The 19,457-nt window shown below is 49.1% G+C and overlaps 2 protein-coding genes across 2 annotated transcripts in view; one reads left to right on the top strand and one right to left on the bottom strand.

Annotated features, from left to right (window-relative positions):
• The window catches only part of LOC309813445 (uncharacterized protein), a 172,174-nt gene extending 159,366 nt beyond the window's left edge, over nucleotides 1-12,808 (top strand). The window contains exon 8 of the mRNA XM_082638308.1: nucleotides 9,582-12,808. The gene's annotated coding sequence lies outside the window, so the exon portion shown is untranslated. The remainder of the gene's footprint in view (nucleotides 1-9,581) is intronic.
• ITPR1 (inositol 1,4,5-trisphosphate receptor type 1) overlaps nucleotides 1-19,457 on the bottom strand; it is a 329,901-nt gene that overhangs the window by 5,525 nt on the left and 304,919 nt on the right. Inside the window, exon 58 of the mRNA XM_082638311.1 lies at nucleotides 3,551-3,712. Within this exon, the coding sequence (XP_082494437.1) occupies nucleotides 3,551-3,712 (162 nt within the window). The remainder of the gene's footprint in view (nucleotides 1-3,550; nucleotides 3,713-19,457) is intronic.

Here is a 19,457-nt window from a genome sequence, read left to right on the forward strand (position 1 = left end):
TTTGTGGTTCCAACACAGTGTAAGGACCACAGACATTCAAGTAAGGTTTAACATTCCATTCTTCCAGCTGTGGGGAAGAATGGAATTCTTCCTTCCTTACGCAGTTAATGTTAACAAGATGATAACCCTCTTGCGTGAAAAATGCCGGACACTATCGCATGCTAATATGACATGAATTTCAAGCACTACTTCTTTTCCTACCAACTACAAATAAGGGTCACTGTCCTATAGGAAGCCAGTCACATTTTTCAAGAAAGTGAACCCTTCTCTCAATATGAAGAAAACATGCAAAAAAAATTTAAGTTCTTACATTAGTTCTCCGCCTTGGAATAAGAATGTAAGAGAATCACATTTAGTATTCAGAATCTCTTGGGAGGGGAAACTTCAAGATGAGAAGCATCATTAAGTAACACTTAGAACAGCAATTTTAATTAACTGTTCTTGGCAGTAACAGAAAAACCACTAACCAGGATTTTACTAATATCCTTGATAAGAACTTTTTCTCCTCAAACTGGTATTTTAAGAAAACAACAACCAATGAGGTCAATAACAGTAAAGATTAAATCCCAAGACATTCAGCTGTCTTTGCTCCATTATGCTGGTTTTTGGACCAGAAGATCTGCAAAAATATCTAACTGATGAAGCAATTTTTGTATTTTCCAGCACTTTTACCAGTGAATGGTATTCTTTCATAGCTGTTTCAAAAAATATCTATCACGGAGTTTCTTGTTCATTAATCATTCATGGAGTTTTTATTTTGTAATTCAAAATTTTTTTCCCTTGGGAGGGCAGGAATTCTCACAATTACCATTTAAGAACCAGCAGTTCTCTGACCTGTCTGCATGGCTTTTTATGCAGAACAATTTAAGAAGTCTTTAGGACTGGTACACACCAAATTTAATAAAATTCATATCTTTTCAACAAGTTGATTCTCAAATGCTTTACAGTTTTGTTACAAAATCAAAAGAAAATGTTGACTAATTCCTTCTGAAAAAAGCAGATTTTCCCCCAGCAAAAGCAACAATGCTGAATTTTTCCTGTGATTCTGGTCACCTTAAAACCTAAGCAGATCAATGCTGGTAAAGGCACTGGAGAATATATTACTGGTTTCCTCCAATTTCTTCTTAGCCTATAACACCTTACAAGAAAAAATGGTCCAATTTCAAATTCATTCATAGGGGAAAGGTTTTCTGAAGGGTGGTTCCAACCGTTAACTTTAAAACAAAAATGTAAACAGAGCTGAAACCAAGCAGTTTAAACCACACTGGTTTTGATGTCACTTAATGAACCTTAGTCCATATGTAATCAAGTTTTACATAGCTTGTTCAAGCCAAAATTTTGGCTTCATAGAAACGATTCTAATGCCAAGTCTCTGATGAGTGGTGTAACATGGCAATGAATGTACCACTCCTTAACGTTTAAGTGCGTGATGCAACTTCTGAAACTCTTTAACGTTCTTAAAAAAAATGAATGAGTATTTAAACAGTCAACCATGAAAGGCAAACGGTACAGTGACAAAACAAAACGAGGGAAAATAAAAACACAACACACACACACACACAAAATCAAACCCAGATTGCAAGACCAGGAGTTCCAGCCTGACATTCTCAGGTAAAGTTGGATAAATTTCCTAAGAGCCTGCTGTGAACCTGAATGTCCTCACGAAATAAAATGAGGGAATTGGGTGCAATGCCATCTGTGGTCTTGGCTACCTCCTATACCTATGATTCTCTGTGCGAATTCCTCAGCTTCAATTCACTCCTTAGACCAGGTTCACTGGTTTGCACAGTGTGCATCACTGAAGCAACTTCAGAATCACCCTCAGGGAGAGATTCAACACACAGGGTTCTCTAAGCATTGAAAGGACAGACCTGGCCTATAGAGAAGGGCTCGAGCGGCATTTACTACCCCAGAATACCCAATAATAGTTTGTTTCAGACATGTTTACAAATGGCACTTTCTAGAGCACTAAATACTTCCTTTATTTAGGTCTGCATGAGATCAGTTTTCGTAAGATTTTTTGGCATCTAATTTAAAACATCTGATTTAATGGAGATTCTTGGAGCCACAGCTCTCTCCAAGGGAGAGGAAGGGAACTTGAGCATTGCTACATGCCTTACGGAGCCTGCCTCGCTCTTCAGGGGGGAAACAGAAGCAGCTGTAGCAGACAGACAGTGTGCTCATGAATCAGTGTAGTCCTGTGGAACATCTGTCAAGTGTTTCACAGTAGGGGTAAAAAGTTAATAAAATAATAAGCAAAGTAATCTAGTTAGATCTTCATTAGTTTTACTTATTTAGGTTATTACTCATTTTAAGGTGGCTACCAAGCTCAGTGCTGTAGACAGCCTTCATAAATAAGGCCTTCTGTTCCCATTAGTCTTTTTATTTGTATCTTAATACATGTGAAAGAAAAGAACTTGAGACCAAATGGTATCTTGGGGCTCAGTTTGGCACAATTTAGTTGGAAAAGAAATACAATTCAAAGTAGGATTGTTAAAGTGCCATGTAAACTACCTCCAAGAAGAGTTGATCCCAGACAGGGCCTTCACTAGCTATTATGTACCTTAGAGGAATAAATCACCTGTGCGTATACCTTACAACTTACCTCTAGGCCAGCCTTGTCTGATAACTACTGCTGTGCAAACTTTATAATCTGGTCTACGGAATTGATTAAAAGCTTTCAGCACCGCGTACGGAAGGCTGAACTGTTGCCATGTTTGTGCAGGATTGTCCCGGTCACCTACGGGGAGAGCACAGGTCCTCCCAGCAGGAGGTCACCACCTGGTGACTGTGAGTGCTCATTTTAAGGGGGTCAAGGGCGGGGCAGGGGGGCACCGGAGTATATAGGGTTTGCTGCAGACTTGCCCCCTTCGCCCAGCTTAGTTACAGGGGCAAAGCATTTATCTTAGGGACAGGGAGCAGGATGGAGCAGCACGTCTGTAGACAGCTGAGCCGTGTGAGAGCAGGGATGCGGCCGGCAGAGCGGTCACTGTTTCACCCCCAGCACCTGCCACGCTGCCTGGACTATGGGAGCCACTCAATAAGGATTTGGCCAATGAATGAACCAAAAGGAGCTCTTCCTTGACTGTGGTTTATCCCAGTATGCTGGATTTCAGTATCTGGGGCCAGGGTTCGATAGATCTGAGGGCTGAAAAGCAAAACCAGAAACAGCCTTTCATCTTTTGTCAGTGAAGAAAAGTACAGCTTTACACATCGTGTTTTTCTGTACAGCACTTCATTGAAGTAGTTTGCATTTTCTCATTTTCTGGTTTTGTTTTTCATATGAAAACCTCGTCCTGAGCAGCACTGAAAGTAGCGTCATGGGCTTATCCTGTCAAAGGGCAGTGGAGGTGGAGTGGAGGGGAAACTGATGGACTAAATGAGTTTGTCCTCTGTTGCCCGTTTCCTTTTCTATCCAGGTGATAAACTTCAGCATTTTAACATGAGCACTAGTGATTTTTTTTCCTCACCACACTTGGCGTGTATGGTAGTGGGGGTGTGTGTGGGTGTGTGTGGGTGTGTGTGGGCAGGTGGGGTTCCTTTTCTTTACCTGGTCCTTTAACTCTGACAGCTGCCCGGAAAGATTCGTGACCAGCTTCATGGTGGACTCCAGCTTCTCCTGCAGGCTCCTCAGCTCGTTCTGCTCTCCGTCCGCATCGCTGCTGACCAGGGACATGGCTCTCATCCTCGGGAACCAGTCAAGGTTTCTCTCCTAGGATCCACGTGAAAGAAAGAGGGAGTCACTTCGAAGAGGAGAGACCACAGAGGCAGTCTTCCTGCTCCGTCTTTTCTTTGTGCCATCTTTCATCCGGCTCTTTCTGATTGCTGCAGAACCAACGTACTGTACTGTGTATTTTTTTAAACCCTTCAGTAAATATCTTTTTAGTTGAACATAATTAAACTCTCTTAATTCCTAGAAGAAATCACGTCAACATACGAGGAAGAGTGGGTTTCCAGACAAGATTCCTAACCTCCACATACGACTACTACCACTCCATCTGTGATCTTTGCAAATGACACAGCTAATGAGATTGGAGTTTTAAAACCGTGTTAAAATATATGTAATAAAATTTACCATTTTTAAGTGCACAGTTCAGTGGCATGAAGTGCATTCACAGCGTTGTGCAGCCACCACCACCGCCCACCTCGGGGATTCTTTTCACCTTCCCCAACTTCAGTTCCATCACCCCTGAACAGCAACTCTCCCACCCCTGGCAACCGCCTCCTGTTTGCGGCCTGCGACTTTGACGACGCTAGATACCTCATACTGTGCTGTATAGTTTTTAAAGCATTATACTTGGAAAATCACTTGCAAACACTCTACAAGTACGTGAATTTTAAGATCCCGAGTGTCCTGGGATCGACCAGATAACGTGTATGGGTGTGTTTGCTTGGTAGAGGGTTGTTAAGAGGCTGAAAATGGGGAGCAGGTTCAGTCTCCCTCTATGTGAACTTATGGACAACCACCTCTCGACTCCTGTTTTTTTCCTTCCAGCCCGAAATGGCTGGTGGGTGCTGTCAGTTGGTATAAGAAAGACCCATTCAGTCTCCTTCCCTGTCTCCTCCCTTTGTTTTGATGCCTGTAGCTCATACCTGTAAACGGTATTTCTCACCGCTGGTTAACAGAATGGACAAGCCGCTGCCTCCCACCTCACTTCTTTCTGCCCACATACGCTTTTCTCATAAAAAGTACCCCTCCTGGGTGAGTTCTGTACAGAGAGGCAGGAATGAACCGTAAGAAGAGCTTCATCAGCCGGAGGTAAGGGGAGGCACACGGACTCATTCCACAGCCAGCTGGCGTCACATCTCACCTGGGCCATTCGGATCTCGTCGGGATGAATTCTAATAAACATCCTAACACAAATCATGCCCACCCCACCAACACACAGAATTTGCTGCTGTTGCTTTGTGTACACCAGAGATCAGAGGAATTTTTCTGCATAGTAAACATTTTCTGATAGTAAATATCTTTGGCTTTCTGGACCATATGGTCTCTGTCACAGCAAATCTGCTATGTAGCCCCCAAACACCCATAGGGAATACATAAATGAACGGGGGTAGCTGTGTTCCAATAAAACTTTATTTACAAATGCTGATGGAGGGCCAGGTTTGGCCCACAGTCTGGAGTTTGCCAACCGCTGTCATATAGAATAGAAGGCATCAACATACTCAAAATCAAGAACAAAATACCCAAGACGTCTAAATTTTAAAAAGCAAGATAACTAAACCGTGTCTTGACCTAATGCAATCTAGCAATATAGAAGCCAAACAAGAACTAGTTGAAAATAATACGAAGAAGGCATACCACAGTGGCACAAGGTGTCCCATCTACTTGAGAGCGTTTGCTTAAGACGTGGGAAGTCTAGTCGGGACTCACTAGCCTGCCAGCATCCTGAGAGCAGGAACCACCTTAGTACAGTGACTGGAACACAGCAGACCCTTGATAAATATTTGTGGAAGCAAGGGATGATAAAGCCACTGTCTCCTGGGCGGGCCCTGGTAACTAATGCTTAAATGGTAAACCTCCATTGCTTAGAAGGACTGCTGGAAGAGGGAAGTGATGCTGTTTACCTTCCTGTGCCACACACCCTGTGATCAACGCTCCCTTCCCATGTGCCCTGACGTTAGCCGGTACTCGTTATCAACCTCCCACCACAGACAGAGCAGTGGGCAAGAGGATGTTTGACAAAATACCCCATTTCAAAGATGGCCAGCCTAAAACCCTGCAGCGTAGCCACGTCTAATCAGTTTTCTGCTGTGTGTCTACAGGGAAGAGGAGAGAGCAGACATCTGAAAACGTTTAAGCACAGCAGCACCACTGAAAGGCAGCTCAGGTCACCTGTCACTGATGATACCACTGCCCCATGTCAGTCCTTCACACACCATCCCACCTTCCCACTGTGCCACTCTAAGGGAAGAAGCACCTAGCTGCTCGGGGCACACGGCGGGGACAGGTGGCTGGCGGTTACTCACTCTCACTAGGCAGCGCGGGCCCCGTGACGGACGGAGAGACGGGTGGCCAGGCTGATGGACCATGGGCACAACTGCAGCAAGGCCGGCTGTGTACCCGAGACTGGATATCCACGGGGACGGCTGCAAATGTCTGCACACTGACCCCTGAGGAGAGCAAGGTGAAGAGGAAAGATCCAAAGTCCCACTTACACCGTCAGACTCGGGAGCACATGGACACACCATCGATGGGGATACGACAGAAGGTGACGTAGCAGGGAGTTCAGAGATCGCTAAGGCCTACGCTGCATGGTAACGCAGGACGCAGCCCCAGGAGGGAGGAAACAATCCCTGTATTTCAAAGGAGATCCTGAGGATGATCTGGTGTTTACAAACTGTAAACTTCTATTACTCAGTATATTTGGGGGGAAATATTTGATAGTTCTTTAGATTCAAGTCAGAAGTATAATAAGCACTCTTGGAAGAAAACATTTTTAAAAATACAGCATATTCAATGAATACTTAAGGAGCCCTTACCTTACATGCTTGGTTCTGAGGAAACAGCAGTGAGCCCCCTGCACTTGGTCACTGCCTCCTGGACCTCTTTAAAGTGAACATGGCTTTGAAACCTAAGTATGAGGTAGGGCTCCTGCCATCAAAGTGCTTGCAATTTAGTTAAGGAGAGTGGACATTTCAGTTAAAAAAAAGAAGAAACAAAGCAGCTAGGCCGTGTCAAATGAGCGGCAGGAAGAGAAGGGTCAACGTAAGGACCGACCACAGTGGTTTTGCGTGGCTGGAAGCCTCTTCGGGGAGGGCCTGGGCCTGAAGGAAGGTTATCACTTGGCCAGACGAGGGGCCAGCGTGAGGGCCTTCTCAGCAGAGGGGGGTGCTGGCACAGCCCTGAACCCAGTGTGGCCGCAGTTGGGGCGGAGGGCAGACAGGCGGGGCAGCAGCCCAGACCGTGGAGCACCGGAGAGCCATGCCGGCTGGGCTGGCGAGGGAGAGGGACGGCGGTGACAGGAGGTGACAGGAGGAGGCCTGGACACATGGGTGGTGGGGACGGGGAGGAGGTGACCTGGAGCCCATGCCCGACGAGGCGCTGGCGGAGAGAGGGGACATGTACGAGCCGGAGTGAGAGCTCACCTGCAGCCCACAGACTCCCGACATGCAGAGGAATGTACAACTGCCTAAAATGGGTAGAGAATTCATCTCAGACCTGGCTCTCAAATTTTCATGTTCATTTGCTTAACAAAACCCTCCATAAAAAATAGAAAACACAGATTTCCAAACAGAGTCCACATTAAACAGGTCTTCAAAAAAGAAGACAGAAAATCCATGCAAGATTCTGTACATAGCTTAAGTTCCTTAAGTTTAAGGAACAGTTTCTTTTCCTTATTCTAACAGCAAGCGACCACATGACTACAGATGAAAAAGAGAATTTTTCCACGGCAGATTCCCACCTTCTTCCATGGTGTATGTGATTTGATCTCTGGACTCCCAGGCAGTGATTTCAGAAAGGTCTCTGACATGCAAGACGCACAGACCTCATCCAACAACCGTTTACTGAATATTTCTGATTTCTGTCCCTGGCACAGGGCTGAGTGCTGAGGGTCTAGAGATGAGGAAGACAAGGTCCCTGCCCCCAAGGGGTGGAATGCAGTGCAAGGAATGTGCAGTGCAGGGCTCAGGGCACGGCTCTTCGCTTTCATGGACCCCACTGCAGGCCTAGCTCCAAGTCCTGAGTGCCCAGTGAGTATCCATTAAGCCATCAAATGGGGTCCACCGGCCTTAAAATGGCGGCTACCGGCATCTTTGCTCCACACCGCAGTGGCCAGGAGATGCACCAGATGCTGTTCGTTTTCGCTTTATCTGTACCTCTGTAAGTGGGCTGCCACCTGTAATCCTGGGGCATGAAGGCCCTGCCCGAGGGGTACATAAAGCCATAGACAGAAATAATGCATCTTCTTAGAATGTCCATTTTAGTCAGTGGTTAACGATCCAAAATATTTTTATATTAAACTCAAAATATGCCCTGGAGAACAGGAAACCGAGTCTGATTTTAAAGGTAAAACCCCAAGATTTTAAAGAAATGTCATACTTTTCACAGGCCACTCTGTACCATGTGCCCCAATCCTGGCGATACACCTTCGTTCTCCATTTCATGAGAGTCCTTCAGTACAAAGGGAGGAACAGGATTTCCTGGTTGAGATGTTTACCAATCACCACCTTAAAGGTTCTCCCTCACTGCCCTCCTCCAACCTTAATATCTAACGACGCAAAGCAGATGGTGTGTACCGGGAGCTCTTCTGCCCCGACATGGGTATGTCCCCAAATTTGTGGTCCTAGGTGGTGCCAGTATTTTAATTAAATAATCATCCTGGGGGCTTCCCTGGTGGCGCAGTGGTTGAGGGTCTGCCTGCTGATGCAGGGGACGCGGGTTCGTGCCCCGGTCCACATACCACAGAGCGGCTGGGCCCGTGAGCCATGGCCGCTGAGCCTGCGCGTCCGGAGCCTGTGCTCCGCAACGGGAGAGGCCACAGCAATGAGAGGCCCGCGTACCGCAAAAAAAAAAAAAAAAAAAAAAAAAAAAAAAAAAAATCATCCTGAGCTGTTAAGTCTAATCTCAAATTACCAGGGAGCATCTAGTAGTTAAAATTAATTAACAATTCTAGCCAGACTGTTCTCTCAGTTTCCATTCGGCTTTGCACCCTGCACTGTGGCATAAGCTCCGACGTGGCGTGGAGGCTCCCCACCAGCAGGACCCTCTGCACAGAGATCGAAATCTTTACAGGAAGATCGTTAGACTATCCCAGTCCTGGCCTTGGAGCGGAGAGAGAACACCTGAGTCCAGTCACTTTCTCTTTAGCTCAGACTTTCATAGCAAATGCTGAGCTTGTCTGAGTGCTCAGTGACTCCAGGGAAGCCTGCGCCCGTGGTTCCCCAGCCAGCCAGGGGCTGAAGGTCCATAAATGTTTGCAAAATCCTGCCTTTATGTCCATTCCAGATCAAAAACATGTCTCAGTATCCTGGCTTCTCTTGCCTTTTTAAGAAAGTCACCAACTAAGGCACTTTTGTTTATACATGAATTCATCTCGGGCTGTGTGTGTGTGCATGTGCGTGTGCGTGTTCAGGAGGGTGGGTCTGGGGAGGCTCGTGGGTTCACTGCACGTCTCTCAGCTGCATCTGTCGCTCTGGGTCTGAGGGCCCCTCTGTGCTTCCCTCACTTTCCTTGCTGTTGGCACCTCGCATACCAATGTCATTAGGCACTGTCTGCCCTGGTCCTCCTACAATCCAGCCAGTGCAGTTCCCGTCACAGCAAGCACTTCCTCTGTCAGAGCAGACAAACCGACTCAAGCCACAGCCGGAAGCAGGCTGACCACAAGTGCTAAGGTTCTGGTTAGTTCTTTTCTAGGTAAAGTTGGAAAAGTCCCTGCAAAGGCAAACATTGAAGTTTTAGACACGGGGGCGGCACTGACCTCTTGAAATTTCTTAACTGGAAAGAGGGAGGCTGTGTGTGTGTGTGAGAGAGAGAAACACAGAGAGAGAGAGGAGGAGAGGAAGTTGGATTGTATGATGCAAATGCTCATCATTCTGAGAAGCGTTTTTTTTTTTTTTTCTTCTCTTCTTCCCAGGTTCAACTGAAGAGGCTGTTCTAAGAAAGACAACTGAGATCCTCAGTCACCTCCTCAGAGAAAGTCCACTGAGGGAGAGTTTTGCTTACCATGTAAACAACGCAACATTTATTGTTGAATCCCTTCTTTTACAGTCAGACTAGAGAATTGCAATTTTTTTTTTTTTTTTTTTTGGTTGGGGCATGAGGGTCAAAGAAAGGGTCGTGGGTGAGAAGATGGGTCCTGGGAAGATGGACCTGTAAGCCACAGAATCCCCTCGGGGAAGATTCAGGAAGGCAAAGACTGTCCTTTCAACTCAAATGTCAAATGCGTTTCCACTTATCTTCCCAAGCAAGACGACAAACAGGATTTTCCCAGAGTGCCTGGTGATGCTTAGGTGACAGGAGTGACTGAGGGGCAGGCCTGGAGACAGATTCTTGGCCACCCCATGTATCCAAACCTCCCCATGTATCCAAACCCCCAGAAAATGCCTGGAAGAGAGCGGAAGGGGAGGATTGAAGATAATCCTTAATTTTTCTAAAGCAGGAATATACTACACTCAATAAACTTTAAATATTTGCCCCTCTTGGGAGTTAGGGTGACTATTTGCATTGAAGAGGGAGAAAATAATCTTTAGAGCTCACTTTTCTAAGATCATGGAAAACAAACAAAACCCAGAATCCATTGCTTTGGGTGAAAAACAGTGAAAGTAACTCTAAGTACGCTCAATGACTCCAAAATTGTCATCTATTATACATTAAAAAAAAACTAAATTGAAAAAATAGATTCCAAAGGTAAGAAGATTGAGGGTTGGGGGCTAGAGGGACAAACAGGTAGAGCACAGAGGACTTGTAGGGCAGTGAACCTATTCTGTTTGCTGCTGTAATAGTGGATCCACGTCATTATACATTTGTCAAAAGCTACAGAACGTACAACGCCAAGAGTGAATCCTAACGTAAACTACTGTCTTTAGTTAATAATGATGTATCTAGATTAGTTTATCAATTGTAGTAACTACACCACAGTAATACAGAAGTTAATAACGGGAACTGGCGGGTGAGGTGGGGAGAAGGGGGCATACGGAACTCAGTCCTTTCTGCTCAGTGTTTCCTGTAAAAAATAAAACCTATTTAAAAAAATGGATCCCACACCTGGAATTTGTTGGCCAGCCTGAAATGAAATTCAAGGGTCCAGGTCCCTGCATCTCACAGGTTTGTTTCTGTAGCAAGCCCATGTCGTCAGTGTGGCAGTGGGAAGAGCTGCGTCCTAGGATCTGGAGCTGAAGCTCTGACAGTCCAGAGTGTTCACAGGACAGTGAGCTGGGGTGAGTCAGCCAACCAGCCTGGGTTTCTGCTCCTTTTTTTTTTTTTTTTTTTGAGAAAGAGATTACTGGCTACTTCACAGGGTTAATGTGAGGATCAAATGGCTGTGAGAACATATCCCGTCAAGTGGAAAGCACTATGCACAAGTAGAGGTCAGCGTCAGCGGCGTAAGGTCACAAAGCTGGTCTGCGGCCCACGATGCCAACCCCAGGTGTGGCACCCGACTGCCACGTAAGTTAGTTCTTCCTCTCCCGGGGTGAGGGTTTCGATCTTAGAGGCACAGATTTCTCTTTTGCCGATGGAGCCACGGGAAGGGTGCCCACGCTGCTCGCAAGTGCAGGCATCAGCGTGGTCTGCTGCTCTTGTCTCAGACGACATCACCCAGACACGCTCCATTATATAATCTTCAGCTGGGATGGAATGACCACTCACCCTTCCAGACTCAGTTAATAGCTGTCCTTGGACGATACAGTGTAACAGAGACGGGCGCTGCCAGGGAGAGAACCGCACCCATTTCTGATGAAATCCCTAGGCAGAGTCAGCTGCAGAGTCACTGCTGCATGTCACTCTGGGCCCTCAGGTGAAGTGATGCCGGGCTCCCACCGGGGCCACAAGAAAACAGTGCTCCCTACTTGGAGAGGTGCAGCTGGGTCCTGGGCCCCTGGGGTGGCGGGAGGAAGAAGCCTGAGGTCACAGAGGAGGGGAGAAAGGTGGGGGATGGCCTGTGCTGGACCAGGGCAGGGCGGGCCGGATGGAGATTCCTGATGAAGAGCCCTCAGGCGAACTCGCCTTCTCCCAGGCTGGCTCAGGATGTTCTGCTCAGGCCACGTCCCCTGCACGTTCAGTTAGCTAAGCAATCTACCAGAATGTTCCTTGTGGTTACGTATGGGATTTTAACAGTTTTTCTTGGTTGTCCTCTATTCTTTTTTGCATTCCACGAGTTTTAAACTTTGATCTCTTTATACAATGATGGTTTTTTTTGGTTGGTTTTTAGCCTACTTAAAAGGCTTTCCAAAGTTCTTTGCTATTGTTTCGGGGAAAAAGACTTAGTGTTTGTCTTTGGACATACACTCATGCACACCCACGTGCCACCCCGCTCGCTGCTTCACCTGCAGCAGGGTCCCGCTAGATAGTGTGTCAGCCTCTGGCTGCTGCGCTGGAAATCTCCTCCTGATTGAAATGGTTTTACTGAAGGCCAGCCCTGCCTAGACACCCTGAGAAACCGGTGATGGGAGGGTGTCATCGTCGTCACCGTCCGTACAACTTCAGTGAGAATTCAAGGGCGTGCCACCAGCGCCACCCTGACTTGAGAGGGGGTTTGGAAGGCAAGGTGCCCACAGCCTGAACTCTTCCGGGAGAAAGTGCAGATTCTCCAGATTCCTCAATCCTTTCCAACCGCCCCATTTTACCAACCTGCCCCTTGCACTCTGACGCACACACTCACTAGCTTGTTCACATGGGTCTCCTCTCCCTCCTGACACCTCCCTGCATCCAGTCCTGATACAGACCCTCAGTAGTCGTTTGAAAGTTGCTTCGTGGAACTGTAGAGCTAAAGGTGGCCTAAGAGACCCTCTGGTTCAACTTTCTCACTTTATAGGTGGTAACACGGGGGCCCTGTAAAAAAGTGCGTTTGTGAAAGGAGAAACTGAGATCTCGTCCACGTCATAACCTTTAAACACAAACAGCTATACCTAAATGCTAGCATCTTTCCCTCATTCTCACATTCCCTAGACACACACTAGTAGGCCTCATTCTGAAGAGATACATTTTAAAGAATCCTGAATATATGTACTCGATAAAAACAAATTCAGAACATTCTCATAAAGGCCAGGTGGTCACACACCTCTCAGTGGCATTGGGCACTACCGTCCGGCTCTGTCAGACGCAGTCTGTGCTCAGAGCAGAGAGGAAATGAAGGAGTGAAGGCCAGGGAGTTACCGGCGTGGCTACGGAGCCGGGGACCAAAGGGGCAGGGCGCCGGGGACCAAAGGGGCAGGACGGGTGGCCCAGTGGGGTCTGTGGTGGGGGAGGGGAAGGAGGCGGGCTCAAGGTGTGCAAGGGAGGGAGCTTAAGAAATCTGCTGAATTGGGAGAAATGTGCGTGTAAACAAATATTTTACATACGTGTACAAACACGTCAACCCCTACACACACCCTGGGGCTGACGAGCCAAGGGGAGACCCTAGCAGAGGCGGTGAACCCGCCGGCAGCCACGCTCGCACTGCGCCCAGGCTCACGGACCGCACGCGCGGGCGGACCCGAGTGCCGGGGCCCTGCGCGAGCAGTTAAGTTCACGGCTCTGCTCCCCTCGCTGCTACGCACAGTGGCCTCGCACACCTCGGCGAAGGGCAGGCGTGGGAAGCTCAGAGGAGAGGGCGGGGAGGGCCCTGCGGACCCGGGTCCCGATGCCCAGCGCTTCCGGACAGGAGGAAGCCGCCCACGAAGCGCGGCCGGGCAGGGGCGGCTTCGTACCTCCAGACTGGAGGGCGGGACGTGGTGTGAGCTCTGCAGCTGCCATGGACACGAACCCCGGCTCAAGTGCAGAGGGTGGGGCGAGCGCGCGCCTGGCCGGCCGGGTGGCACGTCCGGTGATGCTGACGCGCTGTTTCCAGCCGCCGAGAGGCGAGTGCCAAATCCCTCGCCACTTCTCCCTCACTCCGACGTGCCTGAACTCTGCCGTGGTGTCAGCGAACTTCAGAAAGCTTTCTGGGCCGGAGGAGAGGGCAGCACAGCCTGTATCCCTACCCACCCACCGCTGAGGGCTGGCGGAGCCCCGCGGGCATCTTAAGCAACTCCGTGGCCTCCCGGCTTAGGCAGGAAAGCAGAAGACACATCTCGGGATCTTATCAACATCCCCCGCCCCACGCCCCAGCATATCTTCACTGGAATTCCAGCATAAAAGCCCAAACCCATTCCTGTACATCTGTGCAGAAGCAGAGGGCTTCCATGTCACAGTATCAGCAGCCAGGGCCCGCCTGCCAGGCACACAGTGAAGCACAGGTGAGGCGAAAACTCGGGAAAGGGGAGGTCGGGGAGCGTTAGGTGCACGCCCCTCCCTCCTACACCCGAAGTCCGAGGAGGTCAAGTGAACTGATACAAGATGGAACAAACTGGAAATCTCCAGTGGATCAGTGTCTGGGGGTGGGTGGGAGTAGGGGGATGGGCAGGCAGGGGGAGAGAGCGGTCTGCTCTACCTGTGAGAAAAAGTCAGCGCCAGGCCTAAGGGAAGATGGATCAGAAGCTCTGATGTTGAATTTTCAGGGAGTTCTGTGCATTCACATGAGTCCCCTGGGTGTGGGAGCCCAAGTCTGGCTGTGGCTCCGGTGAACCGTCCTTCCCCTTTAACTAACCCCTCTCTCTCCCCAAATGTGGTCACCAAAGGAAATATCATCCCCTGTTCCAAGCTTAGGTGAGGGCCACGAAGTTTATCAGATTGTAGCAAGTCCAAATGAACACCTATTGCAGGTACTCCCTTTATCAGAGCTGTTCTCTGCCACTCCTGAACTCCAGTCTTTTAAACAACCCCGTAGCGCAGGACTCAGGTGGCTGCCTGACCAGTGGTGCTGGCGGCAGCTCAGAGACAACCCCGTCGTGTTATTTGTGCGCATTCCCTAGGGGATCCTCTCTCCTGCTCTTCTCCCTACCCCCCTTTTTCCGGCCCTCGCCTGTTCTGAAGGCAGCTAATTCAGCACCGCTGCGGAGGGGAGGGGCCCGGGAGATGAGCCAGTCCTAGTCAGGAAAACCCACTGCGTCCAGAGCCCAACGGCTGCGGGTTCTCGACACTGAGGCATGTGTGCGAGCACAGATGGAGCCACACTGAACCTGCACATGTCAGGACACCTCCAGGGTGGGCTAATCAGCAGACCTGGATGTGAATCTCAGCCCGAGCACTTCTCAGCCGTGTGACCCTGGAGAAGCGGTTCAACTTTCCTGGGCTTTAGGTTCCCGTCTGGGAGACGGTGATACCGCCACCTGCAATGCTGTTACGGGGACCAAACAAGATCATGGGTGCAAAGCACTTATTTCAGTGCATACTGATTAAACGAGATCTATTACCACGGTATGATCCAGTCTGCTTGGGTCAGGGCAAAGCACGGCACAGCCTGCAGTTCACAGGAGCACCCTCTGTGCCCCAGGATCAGGCTGGCATGGAAGAAGGTTCTCCCCAGCTAGGTCACCGTTCAGTTCACTCGTCAATTCACACGCTATCCTGGCAAAGAGGAGGGGCCAGAGCGGCCCCTGTCAACTATGGATGAGCAGTATCCCATCTGATCACCCTGTCTTTAAATGCAATTAACTCAAAAACACACCTCTGAAAATACACCTTATGTTGACAAGGTAGAATTCCAAGCTTCAGAAGGGAAATCTCTATTTTATTAGCAAAATAGATGCCTTAATATTTAAGTTATTGTTTGGTGTTCTTTACCAACCTTCCCTCTTAATGCTCCTCGAGTTTCTAACTTTCAAGAATAACTTAAGTCTGCTTTTCAAGGACTGACTTTTCTCCCGAGCTTGACTGTCATAGAAAATTGGGCTGCTGGGTCTTTGCTTGGAATCATATATTTGATCTTTTACCTACAACACTCCCACTGTGCAGTATTTAAATTCCTTCAGGCAAAGATACCCACAACTGATTTACCACTTATTCTGGTTAAATACATAAGCCTGCATTGCCTATCAAATCATCATGTATAGACTAACACAAATTCTCATTTCAGTTGGCAATGAAGAAAAGCGCTAAACATCATTCAAGCAAGGGTGTGTGGTACATAAATTATAGTCCAGGGTTAAAAAAAACAGTCCACTTATTACAAAGGCTATCGCCAAAACTCTATGTGGTAGCACCAGACTTCAAGTTCATATGGGGAGAAGGGAACTCAGGGTTTTTTCCTCCTCCTTTGAACTGCCAGGGCTAAGTGAGGTCACTCTGTAGTCACATTTCTCTGAAAGTTCAGCCCTGTCTGGGGCCTGAGTCAACGAATCTGAGACCGGCTCTGCACTACTGGGTGGCGCTGGGAGTCCTGTAACTTAGAGAGTCACAGAAGAGGCTGAGCGTCCCGAAGTCACCTCCACACAGTGCCACCTCCCATCGTGTGCGCAAAGCCAAGAGACGAACCCACCAGCTAACCCAGTATAATCGGGATAGAATCTAACACACAGCACTCCGGGGGCACTCCCCACGTCGCTGGAGCCCCTGGTCCTGGGCGGTGAACCCGAGCGGAGGTCAGCCCTAAACGCACAGAGAGACGTCACAAGTATCCGTGACCGACTCAACGGAGAGACAGTGATAACGTCGGCATTTAAGGACACTTAACAGTTTTAAATTTAAGAGAGAGGAAGACACAGGAATTTTCCACTGGAGGATGCCCATTCTGACTTTTCTCAGTAATAGCACGTCAACAGCCGAGACGCCTTATGCAGTCCTAGCACCTAGGAGTCAGTGTTCGCACCAGCTGTCCACGCTGCAGCCCTTTGCTTCCCAGCTGACGGCTCTGTGCCTGAGTGCTTACCACCTCTGCCCCCGGTCCCACACGTTCCTCTCCTTTCCGCCACCCCACGGACACGTGAGGGGACACTGACCCCGATTCACACATGGGTCAGGGAAGTCCCGTGACTTGCCCGGGGTAACCTGGCTTGGAAGAGCCAGAGCCCAAACTCACACCTTCAATGTTCTGCTCCCAGATCCCATTCTTAGGTGGTGATGACTGCATGGGAGGCATCAGCCTGGGCCTGGCTTTGCCAGGAAAGGTCCCATCTCCAGTGAAAGGAAAGGGGATGATCGGGAGAGGGAAACCATTTTCTATTATGTTTAGAAGAAAACTAATTTGTGGGTGAACATCCGGTTGCTAAGTTCTTGGCTGTGAGGCACAGCATCAAATGCTCCTTCTTTCCAGATGTTTCCGTCTCCAGAGAGAGGTCCTGGCCCCTGACCATCGGCCAGTTCTCGAGGGAACTGCAGCGTCAGGAGTTGGCCTCTCAAAGTCAGCTTGGGCTTCTAAGAAGCCTTCTCCCATCAGAGCCCCTGGCAGAGTCTACTAAGCAGTTGTTGGTTTTTGAGATGAAAACCTAGTTGCCATCCCTGACACCCCATCTGCAAGCAGTTGTTTTCGGGGCGTCTGCAAAGCTCCCCCACCCTCCGAGCGGCCACCCGGGGCCTTTTCCATCTGGTTCTGTAGGGTCGTCTTTTGGCAACTGTGACATCCCAGTTCTTTAGGAGTCCCTGGGGTCTGAATGAACGGGCTAAAGGAGAGCTGAAGAAGAACTCAACACCCACCGCCTCGTGCCACGAAGCAAGAGGCGGTTTTCCCGAGGAACCCAAAGAGCCCGTCTCAGTCATTTCTTCTGGGACATGATAAGCCAAAGGGCCTCACGGGCTCCTGGCCGGCTTTTCCTTCTGTCTCTGACACTGCTCATCAGCTGCCTTTCTCCCTCCTGACGCTGGAGTATTTGCAGCCTCCCAGAGTTGGCTTCTTCGAGACATCTCCTGGCTTCTCCTCCCAGAGGCCAACCTCCCGAGAAGGGATGCTGAGGACCGCCCCACAGGCTGAGGCTGCCTCTGGGGCTGCCTCTGGGGCATCTGACTAAGTGAGCCCACGACCGGGGCAGGCCGGCGGGGGGAAGGAGCCTGCTCCACCGTGGTGGCTGAGTGCCCTCGGGCTGCCAGCCCCCACTGAGTGACTCAGCTGGGCACCCCCAGTTCCTAGCCCACTGTGGCTCTCCAGGGAGCCTGCCCGGCAGGGATTCATGTGGCTTCAGGGCGAGACACCGCCAGGAACGGTGTTGGCAAAATGGCATCCATCGCCTTTTGGCTGGTGGATCGAACGCTTCCTGGGCCCTCGCCCAGCACACGAGACATCTGGTTCCTCGGCAACTTGGACATTCAGAGTTAAGAATTCTTTGATGCTACAGATTTTTAGGCTGTTTGACAAGAAGTTCTCATACAAAGGAAGATGCGGATGGGAAAGTGCCGTGAATGCAGGGGGCCCCAAGCATGCTGGGTGGCCGGATGGGGGCGACTTCTGGCTCTTAATCCTCATCAGGTGACTGCTCACAAGGCTCCTGTTAAGTCTTCATGACTGAGACAGAAACCCAAACGTGCACCAGAGTTTTCTGTGACCGTAAAGCAAGGTGATTAACAGAAAACTTCAAAACTGGCCCCCGAAAGACTTAAAGATAGGGCACATTCAGAGAGAGGCAAACAAAGTAAGGGGAGAAAAGGAACGTGTAATGAGGGTGAAAACTACAGGCTATCGCTTCTAAACATTAAAGGATTTAATGCAAATGCAGGTTGGTTTACACAATGCAGACAGGTTTGTGTCTGCATGAATGCCGATCCAACATGGTTTAATTTGGCACTGTCGACACCAGGAGGAAAAGAAAGGACCCGAAGACATTTCAGTTAATGTGTCCTGACCCCGGAAACCTACCCTGTGAACATCAGCACCCGACAACACCAGAATTCCCAGTCTCGCTCCCTAAGTACAGACCCTGCTCCCACCTGGCCCAGAGCCGCCAGCACCCTCCCCGTGTCCTCCCAATGCTGGGGTTATGGAGTGCAGTTCCAGGTCATTAAACCCAGGCTTGCATCCCAGCTTCTGAGCTCTTCCTGGGCAGCTTGCTTAACCTTAAGCCTCCCTTTCATCTGGAAAAGAGGACATCCATCACCCTCATTCTGGGACTCGTGTCTTTTTCTCCCCCTTCTTTGTGTTATTTTTTCTCCTTGTCTTCTCCTACTCTAATCACTCTGGTCTCTCTACCCTTCTTTCCTTTTTTTTTTTTTTTTTTCAATTTGGTTGCACCACGTGGCTTGCAGGATCTTAGTTCCCCGACCAGGGATCGAACCCGGGCCCCCTGCAGTGGAAGCGCGGAGTCCTAACCACTGGAACGCCAGGGAAGTACTGTACCTTCTCTCTTTTAAAACCTTTTAAAAAGTCATCTCTGTGGTGAAACCCCATCTATTTCTCCTCACCCCCAAAGTTCTCTCCTCCTGGCTCCCCACTTTGGGTAGTTTTCTTCATTCAACACAATAAGAGACGTGGAAGAGCTTCACAGACCACAGACAGCTAAGTCCATACAGAAGAAGGAATACTTCTCCTCGGCAGTCACATAACCAGTTTGGATGATAATTTCTTAAAACAGTATCTGTTTTGTCTCTTCTGTTAGACTCGTACTATTCGGCGTATGATTCACGAACCAGCAGCCTTGGCATCCCTGGGAAGCTTGTTGGAAATGCAGAATCTCAAGTTCCGCCAGTGCCTGCTGAATCAGAATCTGAATTCCAACCAGCTCTCGAGATGACTCAGATGTACATTAAATTATGAGAAGCACAGAACTAGACCTAAGGGCCTCCATGGTACAGACAGTACAGCATCCCCAGAAAGCCCCTCAGAACTAGGGCCCCGTGAGTACTGGCCTGCCTGCGTCCACCGCCAGTGATCAGCCCTCACCTGGGGTTTCTTTGCATAAAAAGCTTTAAAATCACATCTGCGTAAAAAAACACGGAAGGGCTCATTTAGGATAACTTATACCTGGGCAGAGTGCTCAAGTCCTTGGCAACAGGAAGGAGACCAGGGAAT

This window comes from Mesoplodon mirus (genome assembly GCF_964341445.2).
Source record: "Mesoplodon mirus genome assembly, chromosome: 12".
Lineage (NCBI taxonomy): Eukaryota > Metazoa > Chordata > Mammalia > Artiodactyla > Ziphiidae > Mesoplodon > Mesoplodon mirus.